Below are 14,005 nucleotides of genomic sequence, written 5' to 3' on the forward strand. Positions count from 1 at the left end.
TCCTTGAGCTTACCATCAGGCCAAATTTATGCTAGAGAACTCTGTTAAAGGCTTTATTATTTTCTAGTCAGAAAAACAGCTAGATAATACACAGGAAACCTGTATTCCATCTTTACTTCTTCAAGGTAAACTTCTAGTATGAACTTAACGTAAGAAACTGCAACTGAAATATAATTGCAGGAAACCACCAACTATTTAGCACAAAGTCAGACAATGACATGGCCATTTCAGCATGCAGGTGCACAATCAAGGGGTAACTAGTCATGAAAGTAAGTATTCAGGTGATAAAGGAGGGGAGAAACTGCTTTCAAGATCTTGGGGATTTTTTTTGTATATGTTTTTGGGACTTGAGAAAAAATATTCAGCAATTTACATAGCTGATATTATATGTTTAAAGAAAAATGCAAACTACCGAGAAGGCTACTGCAGTTTGATACCCATCAATCTTTATTCAGACTGGCCCGATTACTTTTAAAAACACCATTAAGCAGACACACACTGCCATCTTGTGAGCATCTCTAACACAGCTGCAGGCTGATTTTGGAGGAGAGGAAAACGAGTTGCTTGGAGCAAGTAACTTAATACAGTACAAAACATATACAGACTTAAAAAATGCTGCACTGAATGCTTTGTCAATGGTATATTATATAATAGAGATACACAGAGCAAAGCTAAAGTATTTTATTAATAATTTATTGTCAGTAAGAAAGACTGGCTAATGGTAATTTTCAGTAAAAACCTTTACAAGACCATTGGATCACAAATATACAGACACTATAAAAACTGTGTCACGGTGGTTTTGGTTCTAAACTGGTATGCAGAGGGTCCCCAGCACATTTTCCAAGAAGGGAAAAAAAAATGTTTACAGTTCTAAAATACAGCAACCCATTTAAGACATTTCCATATAGCTGACCCAGAAAAATATCAGACCTAATGTATGTAAAATTGAAATTTTGTGAATATGTTGAATGTTTTACAATGAAATGTCAAACCTTAGTTTTCAGGGGAATACATACAGTGATGCCCTGACTGTAATAAGTCAGGGTGCTCATTTTTAATGGCACACTAACACCACTAGTTTCAGTGGAAAACAAATTCACAAAATATCTACAAAATCTAGTTAAAACTATTAAAATCAAAACTGTACATAAAATTTACAAAAAGTAGGAGAAAATTAATTGCATTAGAACTATATAAATATATGCATCATGCTAACATGGAAAAGTGGTATGTGATTTTTCTTAAACACAGAACAATGTAAGTACATAAAGGATGTTCAGAAATGGCACAGCCAATGGAAATCTTGGAACTTTCCAAGTATAGTAGGTCAGGAAATGGAAAGAGGTTCCTCTAGTGAAATGAACTGCATGATCCAATGCTGCCATGCCAGTTTAGCTCACTGAAACAAAAGCATTCACTGTGGCTGGAAAAAAAAGAAGAAAAAATAAAAAAGCTCTTGAAAATTGTTCTAGATTTGATAAAGTTTGTTAGAGTCCAGGCACTTTTGTTGAGTGTGTCAGACTTCTGTATGTTGCTGGGAATCAAGTGGAGGAATTTTCACATCTTCAAAGTGACCATCGTCTCCACTCTCATAGTCACTCATCATGACTTCAGACTCCATTTCACAGCATGCTGACACATCTGAGCAGGAGGCTGTGGAAGCATACACAGACATGGACATGTTGTCTACAGTGGGTGCTTCAAAGTCTTGATTGAACCCCAGTGAGTATGAAGCGTACGGTTCTCTGTAGCTGCCACTGCCACCACTGGGTGTAGTCTGAGGTTCTGACATGTCTGCAGGGTAGTGATGGGGAAGGTACTGATTAAGGTTAAATCTCTGCCTGCTCCTTGTAGAAGAACCCAAACTACCTACGGCTGGCATGTCTCTGGGTGGCTGTATTGACTCAAACTGGTCGCTGTATTCAGGTGGTAACGGTGGAAGCTCATCAGGTGCAGGGAAGTCATCAGGTGGAGGTGGAAAATCACTTTCTATGTCATAACCACCAGGGTAATAGTCTGTATCGATGGCATTTGGATCTGTGTAGAGGGGAGCTGACTCCTCAACCACTTCGTAATTTGGATACTCTTGGATACCTGGCAACTGAACACTTGGCATCCAATCTGATGTATCCCAGTGATAACCTAAAAAGTTAATTAAAAAAAAAAAAGTAGTATTACTATCTTGTATTCAAGTCAGTCTGAATTGAGAAACCAACACATGTATTAAGACAATAATCACTGTGATTAGGACACTACTTGTTAATCAGCATTTTGCCCTGGTTGCACAAAAGACATTCAACTCTACTTTATGCCATGCATGAGACAGTGCATCATTCACACTTGAACTTTTACATTTTCTCAGACAAAACACCTAACATGGGAAGAGCTGTAGTCACCTATGGAATGTGCTGTCACAATGCATAATGGTATAGAATTGTTCACTGGATAGCAAAGAATCAACACCCTGCCTGGTGCAGCTAACACTTAATTGTTGTTGAGTAATTAGTTAAGGTGATAACAATGGCCTAGTTCTCTTAAAATATATTTAGCACATATAACCCATGACCTTATTACATAAAAGAAGCAATTTCTATTTGGTAAAGTATTCAGACCATTTAAAGTGACTTTACCGCTTAAGCAAATTAAAAAGTTAATTTCAAAAAATACTGTTAGCTCTGCAGGAACTGCCACACCTCTGATAAACATCTTTGATTATTAGTAAAGACATTCCACATTCAAATACAAGAACAAAACAGCAAAATCAAGCTTAATCATGCAAAAATGACTGGACTTGATCCTCTCTTACAAACTCCATTTGAATAAGTTTGTATTTGTCTGCTGGAAACTAGATGTAAGCCTAAACTCACTAAAAACCAATAGTTTCTCTCATCTGAATATCAAAAAAAAAAAATACATTGTTGTAATACAGTGCAAATCTAGTAAAGGGAAATCACTGCAGACAAATGCACAGCAAGCAACTGATAGTAAGTCAGTGTTAAAACCAAATATTTTGGTGAACATCAATGAACTGCATGCAGAAGTCACCTCTTGAATTGCTGAGGTCAGGAACAGCAAAAGATTCTTTAGGTGGCAGAATAAGAAAAAGGAGAAAACATCTGTAGTTAGGAATCAAATAGTAGAACCAATATGAAGACAAACAATGACTAGCCACTGTGACATTCATGCTGCTTTTGTTCAGTTCAATTAGCAATACTAAAGTTGGCTTTTTAAAAAAAATTTCTCCTGGGCTCCTTATTTGTTAAGACTTGAACTGTAGGACAGCTACTGAATTAATGTACAGCCCATGTGGGATATGGCTGTCTTGTGGTAAAATCTGCAGTCTGGAGTTTACTGAAATCCTTGTATCAGTATATGCAGGACTTCTGCTACAGAGGGTAATAGGACTTGATCTGATTTTTTTCTTTCCTTGTATCTGCCCTTGTTTTTCTGTACAGGGCTCCATCTATTGGCACACTTTCAAGTATCCCTCGAGTATCAAGGTAACTCTTCCTTTAGCGTCTGGCTTCCACACACAAAGCACTAGGAAACCTGCCTCCCTTTGTATGGCAATTCCAACAACTCATGCTCAGCAGAGAACTGCCTTGTGTTATCTGACAAATACTAAACCCTTCTCTCTTCAGAAATCTATATTCCCTATTAGTCTCTAAGGATGAGCGATGCCTATCCTAATAGCAGAATCTTCTCCTAAGAATTCATACTTTCATCTGCTGGAAGACTGAAGGGACAGAGGTTGACTCCTTGGAGAGAAGTTCCTGTTTTTTCAAGCTTGTCTAGCCCAGACAAGAAAAATACTGTTCAGACTAATGGAGATGTCAGTCTGAGTTCTGAGACTCTTAAAACATCTCTGGCCTCAACTCCAGGAGAAGGTTCTGATTACTAGTCTGCTTAGAAGACAACATTCTTTATTTTTTCCTGGGAAATTGGGTGCAAAACTAAAGCCAAAAGGCTTTATGATTTAGAACACTTTTACCAAGGAATGGAGAGATCTTGCCTTTCCTCTTCTTCTGAAGCAAAGACCCTTTAACATAAATGACAGAAACACAAACTAGAACCTGATGTGCCCATCTTTATGTGACAATCTGCTAGATTGGAGCTATATTTTCTCTTGCACTCAGCATTGCTGATTTGCATCAGGCTACAACCTGAGGAGCAGTGCAGAGAACACAGGCCTAAAACTGTCCTATGATGAAATTAGCTACAGCTCATGCTACCAGGATACCTGCTGGACAGAAACACTTGGGGAAACTAAAGGTAAGGACCATCATTCCCAGAACTTGACCTTGCTGAAGGCTTGAGTAAGGATCTCTGCTACTTGAACTGACACCCTCCTGAGGGTGCTCAAAAGCAGAACTCTTTACCTAAGATGCTTTGAAAGAAGAAATGCTTATTAAGAACAGAAACTTTCAAATGTTAAGAAGCAGCTGAGTAGGACATACTTAATCTTTCTATGACTACAATACATACAGTGTTTGTATTTATCTTATGGTGATACTAAAACACCAAGCAGTACTTTTGACTTGAGAACTACATCTATAATTTTTAGATTCTACCAATTAAAATCTCAGAGAAAATCTGCATAAGTTATTTAATATTTCCCCTGGTAGATCTGGCCTCTTTTAGCCTTGTAATTCTCCCATTCCCAAGTAATGTGCATTGAAATTTTTCTGCATTGAGAACTATTGTCTATAGGTACACATTAATGAAATGGCACCCTCATTAATGAAATACTCTCAAGTAATTAGAAGTCTTTGCATTTGTCTACTTTATTTTGAGTGTCTGTGTAAATTAAAAAGGGTGTACTTTAGCTACTATAATCAATTTTATGTTCTTACAATGGCTTCATTTTAAGTAGGACTTAGTAAAAAACAATGTTTCCTAGTCTATATCTACAAATAGGAAGCATATGCTGGATGTTATTTCAGAAGAAATCTCTGCAAACTCATGGTCATGGAGTGAATCATTTGCCTTTTAATGGAACTTAAAGTACTATTTAGTCAATTAAAACAATAGTAAGGATTTGTATAGACTCACTGGGACTTTTATTACTACTATTATTTTGTAAAGAGTTTGTGTTTTCCAAAGTGGTTAGTTCTTAAATGTTAGCAGAAATGAAATAAAATACCATTGAAAACGCCTACTTTGCCTCTTTCTAACTTCCAAATACCTACTACACACACAAATGTATGTGTGTCTACATACATACACCAAACATACCTTTTAGGTACTGTTGTAAGGCTGGATAGTAATGAACTACTTAAACTGAGAGGGCTATATATCTCAGCTGCAGACAAAAATCAGGTTTTTTCAGCTTATGAGACAGATTGATCTGAAGACCAAGAAAGTGAGTACTGATATCAGACCATTCTGATTCTGCTCAGCTGGACAAGGTATCGACAGGTGTGGGTGGGAGAAGAAAAGGAAGCGGAGGCTGCTGCTGTTTCAACTACACTACTGTATGTATTTGCCTTTGATGTTTCAATTCTGCTGGCAGCTTTAGTATGAATATTTTCAGAAGAGAGTAAGCACCAAGATCTTTTTATGCCAATCCTTTTTTACCCAAGAAATCACACTTTGAAACCTGTTCACAGGGCATCTACAGGATATGCAAGAAAATATTAATAGATATACAATACAAATATATTTTTTGCTAAAACTTATCAGAAAGTCCAAGTAAATAATATTTTATAACTCGCATCTGGCTAGGGCTACATTACTAGAAGACAATGTAGGAAGACAAACATGCATTATGCTGCCAAAGCAGTAAATAAATATGAAAACATGTATATACCTTCTTTTTCCACCGAGTCAACAACAGCATTGACAAGGTGTATTACAGTCACTATGGAAGCTTGTAAAAGGTATAAAAGGAGCAAATTAAAACAAACCTATAGTTAGTATCACTTTAAACAACATACAGATATACATAAAACCCCCCATCAACACTGTGAAATTGCAGTTCATTACCATTTTACAGAGCAAGATTATTGGTGTATATACACATCTACTCTCTACCTAGAAAGTAGTTGCATGTAATACATAAAACACAAATCTAAAGCTCAATTTTGTTCTTGCTAAACATGCAAAAGTACTTGTAACTACTCGTGAAGCACATTTTGCATGAGTACAAGGCTGCTTAAGCTGTCTTAGAATTTCTGAAATGTTGCCTAAATATATTCATTTGCATAATACTTTATCTACATAGCAACAAACTAGACTTTTCTAAAGGCTTGTGTTGGGTGAATTAAGGAGTTCTACTTTAAATTAAAGTTCTCCTTTAAAAATGTAAACTACGTTCCCTCCCTGACAATGAAAGATATGGGAAAGAAATTTTCTCTTAAATGAACTAAAAGAATAGAATATGAAAAACACCTACTGAAAACTTCTATTACTGATCTACTTAAGTTTTGTATGAAGTAGGGATATCACAGTAGGAGTACTAAATTCAGGCTGTTAGATGCTTATTTATAAAAAACCTAAAATGAATGTATTTTTTATGTCTTCCCTCTTTTCCAAGATAGTTTTGGAATGGAGAAGGATTTATTCTTATAGGGTAAAATGAAGTAAGCACATGCAACTTGTTTGCACAGCTCAGGGATTAAATATCAAGCTAATGAATACTAAATCTACCAAAATGGAAGGAAGGAACAGTATCTATGACGCCACAGCTATTTCTCTTAAAATGATGTATTAATGAGTAATCAATACATGACAAGAAATGGGAAAAGGAATATACTAAACATATGAGACAGTGAGGAAGAGAGAACAACATGTACCACACAACACTTAAAACCACAGGAGAAAAAGCTGGAAGTTGGTATCAGGTCCACTGATAAAATGATGAGGACTGTAAGCATACCATTTTACTTTCACCAATCATTAAACAGATGGGTTTTTTGTCATGCTGTTAGTAACAAATCACTCTACTTCTTTGAGAAGCAGAATGTTCTTTATTCCTAAGCTAAAGGAATTTCAAGTTCTTTTTTACCAGGCAGAGACAAAAGCAGAAATTGGAATAAAGAGTCAAAACACCTTAACTTAGTGAATTAAGTTATGAGACAACTGTGGCTTTGTCCAATCAGTATGACATGTTTCTGAATACATAGATGCATTGATATCAACTATAAAAGCATCTGTCATCACAATGGAAAGGACATCCAATTAAAAATAATCAAACCCACAAATATGTATGTTGATTATATTTTGATGGACTTGAAGTGTGATCAAAATATTTATATTTTTGTATTGGCTTTTTTCAATGTATGAAATGTTTTTATGAATTCATTTCAATCATGGTGAAAGCCAAATATACTGTTCTATTATAACAAAATTCCTCTTTGTGCAGTTTCCTTCATTACTAAAGTAATCAAACTTACAAGCAGTCCCTTAAACTCTGCTCTCACTCAGAACTGATCTGATCCATATGGGAGCTGAGGTCGCAGCAAGAAAAAGAGAAGGAAACAAATGAAACTGTAACACCAGAAAGTTTTTTACTGAGAGCTGAACGGCAAAGCAAAAGTTATATTTGTGCAGAGGTCTTTTTTTAAATTCGTTGTATGCTCGCATAAGGTGATAACCAACAATAACTTAGAAGAGTTTACCAAATTTTAATATGTTTTAAACATAAGGCTCTGAACAACCTGAGTTGCATTTTCACTGTAATATTCCAGCAGCAGAATGATTATATAATTTTAAGGTACAGTAATTAACAAGAGATGTAAGATAGGTAAAATATTTTTTTAAAAATTAATAGATGTGGGTATTAATGTAAGTAAATAAAAATATATATTAAATAAGCTACTATTTAATATATATTCAACATATGTAAATCCTATTGTTACTAAGAAATACAGATACAAAGACAGAACAAATGAACATAAGCAGCAGTACAGAATGATTGCATTTCACATACCATTGTCATCACATGATTCAGACTGGAAGGAGCTGAGAGACTGGACCTCAGACATGCTTTCTCTAGCACTGTAAGGATGGGAGCTCTTTTCATCCAGAGGCTTCTTAGAAAGGCAGGGGTCAAGATCTACTACTTTAGCTGAAAGAAAAAAGTTTCATGTGAGACAATGAATAGATTCTAGATTAAAGAATCAATACAATTTAAAGTTGAGATCAGCACGTTTTTACAAAACTTAGCAGAGCATGAAGCCTGATCAGAGACAAAACCCAGTAGTCATAATGCCTTTTTTACCCTAAGAGGTATAGACAGAGACTTTGTACTCATTAAAATTGTACCAGCATACACATTTAACAGGAAAGTAAAGAATAAGAACATCTCTTACTGTCATAGTCAAAATCCCAGCTGGGTTTCTGTATTGAATCACTGTCTGAAGGTGAGTTGGAGGGAGGTGGAGGTGGCAAATTTGGTGCAACACTGCAAACAGCTACAGCTTTCCGGTGGCCATGTACAGAATCTGGGTTAAAAGTACTAAACTCGGGGTGCTCAGGGATAGCAGACCCTTCGAAAGAATTCCTGTCAAGATTGTTCCTGGAGTCACTTGGAATGCTTGGAGTGTACGAAATGGGACGAACAGGAACCTGCGGCGGGATGTCAGAATAAATGTTCTTATTCAATTTTGCATCAAAATATGGTCTTTGCAAGAAGGCTGTTGTAGCTCCCAGCTGCTTGTCTTCAGGTTCTGGCTGGTGCTTCTTCTTTCTACCAACCACTTTGCGGCAAACGACAAAAATCACAACTAGCAAGAAGATTCCTGCGATGAAAACAATAATCCCAATCACTTCAGCTAAGCTAATGTTCCAAGATGTTGAAACATATTTATTAAGAACAATGTCTGTGCAGTGTTTGCCTCCAAATCCATGACTACAGTTGCAGTGATATGAACCGTAAGTATTCTCACAAAGGGCACCATTGAGACATGGGTTTTCTATGCATTCATCGACATCAGACAGGCACCTATCAGAAACAGAGCACAGCAGTGATGTTTAGTTTACATCAATAGTCTTTGTTGTAATCTTGTTCTCAACTATTTCAGATATATTTAATATAAGGGACTGCACACTAACATGCAATTTGCTACTTTATCAACATCCCAAATTTCAACCAGTTTGAACTGTTAATCTGTCAATTAATACTATTAAAATTCAATATATGTGGAATGCTACCTACCTTTCTCCACGAAAGCCTGCTTCGCACTCACAAACAGGTCCATCCAAACTGTCAATACACTTGCCACTGTTTTTGCAAGGATTGTCTTTGCAATACGGACCCAGCTGGCATCTGCAAAGGCAAAACAAACAAAACCACATGAACCATTACCTTACTGCAAGTAAATTTATTATGAGGGATTCAGGGCTGTAACACAGGGGCTGTTGTTAACCTCAGCCACCTCCAGTGCGTCTCAAAGTTTGAGCTTTAAGTAGGAAACAGATAAAAAAAGGAAACAGAAGTGTTACATTTATAGCCTGTTTTCTAAGGGGTTCATGGATACAATGAACCATACAAACATACCTTTGACCTGTGTATTGTCCTCGGCACTGGCAGATAAAATCATCACTGACTGGAATGCAAGTCCCACCATAAAGGCAGGGGTTGGAAGCACATGGGTTGACACTTACATCGCAGTGAGTTCCCATAAACAAAGGTGCACACTTGCAGTAGTAGCCTGAAATCAAATACAGTGTTTTTGAAAGATGCACACAGCTTTACTGGATTTGAGATAAAATCCTCCCTGCCCACCTACAGATTTAAGGTAAATTCCTCCCTACCCAACTACCTGTTAAAGAGAGAAAGGATGAGAAAAAATAGAAAGGTTTTTATCGAAAGATGAGGCCAAGTCTAACAGTAAGAGTTTTCTTGAACATGACTGAAGGATAATTTCCATTTCTCTCACAAAATGCAAGTTGTCCCAATGATTTCAGAATTTTAAAAGAAAGATTCCAAAATAGGCAGTTAAGAGGATGGACCTCAAGTGTCAGCACTGAAGATTAAATCCCCACTTTGCCAGATGGACTTTATCCACTTCATACGCCAAGGAACTGAATCTAGTTCACACAGCCTTCCTACCTATTCAACAGCCAACCCTCTACAACTCTGGGAAAGCCAGAATTATGCACGAAGTTGTTTTGTCCTTCAAAGCAGAGAATTTGAAAAGCAGTTTTGAAAACTAAAAGCAGAAAAATAAAGAGCAGCTTACCTCCATTTGACAGTGCGTTGCAGATGCCTCCATTCTGACACGGGCTGCTTGAACAGCCATCTGTGGCAGTCAGTAAGCATCCAGGAGTGACATCTACAGATTCTTCCATGTGTGCATAATTTCGTGGCTTGCTGTTTAGGGGCAGCTCTTGTCCATTTAGTACAATAGAATCCATACAGCCTCTGAAACCATTGCTAACCTGAGGACTTCTACCATGTCTTGTACCTTGCTGACGAATATGACCACCAAAAAACACATGATTGTCTAGATTTAGTGTTCTAAGAGTACCAGGAGCAGTACCAGATGCAGTATGCACCCTGTCCAGAACAAGTCGTGCATAGTTTCCATCCACTTCAAGAGATACGGAATGCCACTGGCCATCATTTATCTGAGTGCTCTGAACAGAGACAATCCCAGGTCCACTGCCACAATCAAATTTATACTGCAGTCTTCCATGATGGATCTACAGAGGAAAGCCACAACATCAATAAATAATCTGCACACTTAAAGAGTATAAAATATTGATGCCTATAAAAGTTTATGTTTGCTGGAAAGACAGGATGATGGTGGTGTTCATAAAAAGTAGTTTAATAACACTGCTTTCCAAACAGTCACAGCAATTGTGATTTATTCTATATGGTTCTTTTAATTGAAATGTACATTTTGTGCATTTTTTTCCTCTAGTAAAGTAGTCACAGATCATAATCAAAATATTACAATACTTCAATACCTTTCATCTTGTGCTTTAAGTGACTTTTTCTGTATGGACTTCAATATTATAAGCAAATAAATTTAAAGTTGTTTAAAATAGATGACTCAGGAAGCTTTGTTTGTTTACACATTTAAAAAACTCTGTTTGTCAAGTTTGTCACCTGGATGTGTAACACTCTACCTTTAAGGCAATTTTCAATTATAGCAATTCTACAGAAATGTTGTGACCCAATCTCTTAATCTGGCACAAAAATAGTAAGATGGCAGGAAGAAAGGAGGAGATACGCACTGGGAGATTTTAATATACCTCTAAGATACTGTAGTCTGTTCCTCGAGCATACATAACAACTGCATGAGCAGAGTAAGTTCTAAGTCTCATTGTCAGCTTCATTTCCTCTTTGTTCTCATTTTCCATGAGACGATATTTCACATAGCTGCTCCCAGTAAATGTCACAGCAGAGCCAGCTGATGCTTAGAAATACAGAAAAGCATAAAAAAGTATTAGCACAGGACTGGAACTAAATTTTTGTTCGGAAAGTAATATAGTTTTACACAAAATTTTTTAGAGTTACATCCTTACCGGGGCATTGTCCAGCTTTGCTGTCTGGGCAAACACAGGTGTATTTTCCTTCCTTTGGATCTCCTAAACATTCAGTACCTTCAGGACATGGGTTTCCTTCACACACACTGTTCACCAGGGGGCATTTCCCTTCTGTAAAACCAAATCCATTATTTCTTTTCTGTTAGTGGTAATGGTATTTTGTGAAAAGGAACTCTTAAGTACAGTAGCTGAAAGTAACCTAAATGATATTCCTAACTCTCAGACAAGGAAGTGAAATAACAGCTAATGGGGCATGATTGGCACAGACTAGACAAATAGCATATAGAGTGGCTGATGCTCATCTTTATCTTGATTACTCAATTCAGTCGGTAAGATTGGGAAACTGGTGTTGTGGTTTAGGGCTTAACATTAGAACCATTCGCCACAAAACCCAACATGTAGATATTAAACATGGACCGAGTAGGCTGGGGAGAGCAGAGAAAAGCATGTCTGTATTTGAGACAGGAAAGGAACAGGCTTTAAATATTTACTTCACATGGGCAAGTTCACCCAGCAAGGTTAAGTCCTGGTTTTAAAAAGCAATGCTGTTTTCCTCAGAGATAAAGATAAATTAATCTTCTGCAAGAAATCTTTATACTTAAATATATTTTAATGAATATTCATTTTCCATATTACCCTCTTATTGCCAACCGAATTTGGAAACTGTGTGGGCTACTCCTCTAAGCAGAAAAAAGGAAGTATTCAGGTGCTTTGCAGGAACTTAACTTTGTGCACACAAGACTGAAAATGGCCATCAATATAGGATAGGCAAGAAAAAAAATTAACTTCATAAAATGGAAAATGAAGGTGTGCCTATAAAAAAAATAAAGATCTGCTCCCATAAGCTTGTATAATGTAAACTCTTGAAATGAGGTAATGATATAAGAAAGAATTACTCTTTCCTATGAAGAAAATTAGGCAAATACTGTGGAGAGAGTTACAGAACATTCTTAATCTTGTCCTGTAATATAAATTTCCATCTGTGGATTACAGCTTTTTAAAACCGGGACAATCTTTTCAAGGATACAGTTTTCCTTACTGTGTTTCTTACCTTCACAAAGACAAACTGCTGTTCTGTGATGACGGGGAGTGACAAAACTCAACCTGGCTGTGCTGTGGGTTGACATGATGTTCTCATCCACTGTTACTTTTTCTTCACAAAATTTCAAAGGACAATCTAGGCCTGCGCAGAGCTTATGAAACACATCAATTATCCGGACACCCAAAATCTCCTCCAGGTCAGGCACAGAAGAGTTTATCTTGTGGAGCAAAATTCTCATTGGGTGGTGAGAGCTACCAGACTTTTCAATATTCAGGAGGACATCCAGATTAGAAGGAGGATCAGAAGGCTGCAAACTAACAATCTGGATGTCATTTCTCCTCACGCCCAAGATATTTCTTAATGCTCTCTGGAAATTGCGCCAGTAATCACCAATGAATTCTTCAGGGGACAGGTTTGCAAAGCGTATTGCGATACTGTGATTTAATACATCTTGTGTGATTTGTCTGATGTGTACAGTAATATCAGCTGCAGTTGTAAATTTTCCATCTGTAACAGTGACATTTAGGAGGTACTGTCCTACATCTAACCTTTTATGTGCTATTAGTTTGCCACCAGTACTGGAAACAGAGAACAAGGATTCCATTTTGGGGTCCAGACTGTATGTCAAGGTATCATAAACATCTTGATCGGTTGCATGAATTTTTCCAATGACACCACCTGAATATTCTTCCCCAAAGGCTGTGATAAAGATTTCCAGAGGCAGTATCGCTGGAGAATAAATGCTTTCCTCAATAACTCTAATATCAATGTAAGTCAAAGATGACAACGGTGGTTTTCCATTATCTGCCACCTAAAGGGAAGATGAGGACAGATTTACACTTTTGCTTTATCTCAAATTCTACCGTAGATATTGGTACTGTATACAGTAGAGCTGTATTTTTGTACCAAAAAAACCCCTGACAAAAAGTCCTATTGGAAAATGCTTTACATAAATTCCATAACACAATTCCTGACACAAAAGCTAATACTGAAAATTTAAAAGCATATATAAGCAGGCACACACAAACAGGTTTTCACTTCTCCCAAGGCTAAAAGCCTACAGTGCTCTTATTACCTGAAAATGCCAGGAAGCTACTAACACTGGTAGCAAATACAGAGGAAATGCACAGTAGCTGATTTCAGACAGCAGATGGTGCTTGAAGTCTTTTGATATCAAGCATGGAAACACATTACAAACTTGAAATGAGTCATGCACTAGAAATTTACAACATGCTTCACCACAGTTAGGAGGTGGTCTGGAAGATAAACTAAATGCACTGTGCCAAACAGTACTTCAAAAGGAAAAAAATGCATACAGAAAGCTACAATTAATTATGTTGCCTTTCATGATTTTTGGTCACAGAAAGGGTAAAAAAAAACCACCCGTAGTGCTATTCGCTTCAGACAGTTAATTAACTATCTTTAACTGTATCAACCTAATTCAATTTCAAAGCCTTTTTGAACACC

The 14,005-nt window shown here is 36.9% G+C and overlaps 1 protein-coding gene across 3 annotated transcripts in view; it reads right to left on the minus strand.

The window, feature by feature from the left end:
• Positions 1-540: 540 nt before the first annotated feature.
• Positions 541-14,005, minus strand: part of FAT1 (FAT atypical cadherin 1) — a 107,939-nt gene continuing 94,474 nt past the window's right edge. The window contains exons 19-28 of one of the 3 annotated variants that reach the window (XM_082282334.1): positions 12,548-13,349; positions 11,476-11,607; positions 11,203-11,366; positions 10,185-10,647; positions 9,500-9,653; positions 9,158-9,268; positions 8,313-8,944; positions 7,931-8,062; positions 3,046-3,081; positions 541-2,142 (exon numbers count right to left, since the gene is read on the minus strand). In XM_082282334.1, coding sequence (XP_082138460.1) covers positions 1,517-2,142; positions 3,046-3,081; positions 7,931-8,062; positions 8,313-8,944; positions 9,158-9,268; positions 9,500-9,653; positions 10,185-10,647; positions 11,203-11,366; positions 11,476-11,607; positions 12,548-13,349 — 3,252 coding nt within the window. In that variant the 3' untranslated portion in view covers positions 541-1,516. Of the gene's footprint in view, positions 2,143-3,045; positions 3,082-7,930; positions 8,069-8,312; positions 8,945-9,157; positions 9,269-9,499; positions 9,654-10,184; positions 10,648-11,202; positions 11,367-11,475; positions 11,608-12,547; positions 13,350-14,005 lie in introns of all 3 variants that reach the window. The other 2 variants (XM_082282333.1, XM_082282335.1) reach the window with 2 other exon arrangements.

This window comes from Coloeus monedula (genome assembly GCF_965178545.1).
Source record: "Coloeus monedula genome assembly, chromosome: 5".
NCBI classification, from domain to species: domain Eukaryota; kingdom Metazoa; phylum Chordata; class Aves; order Passeriformes; family Corvidae; genus Coloeus; species Coloeus monedula.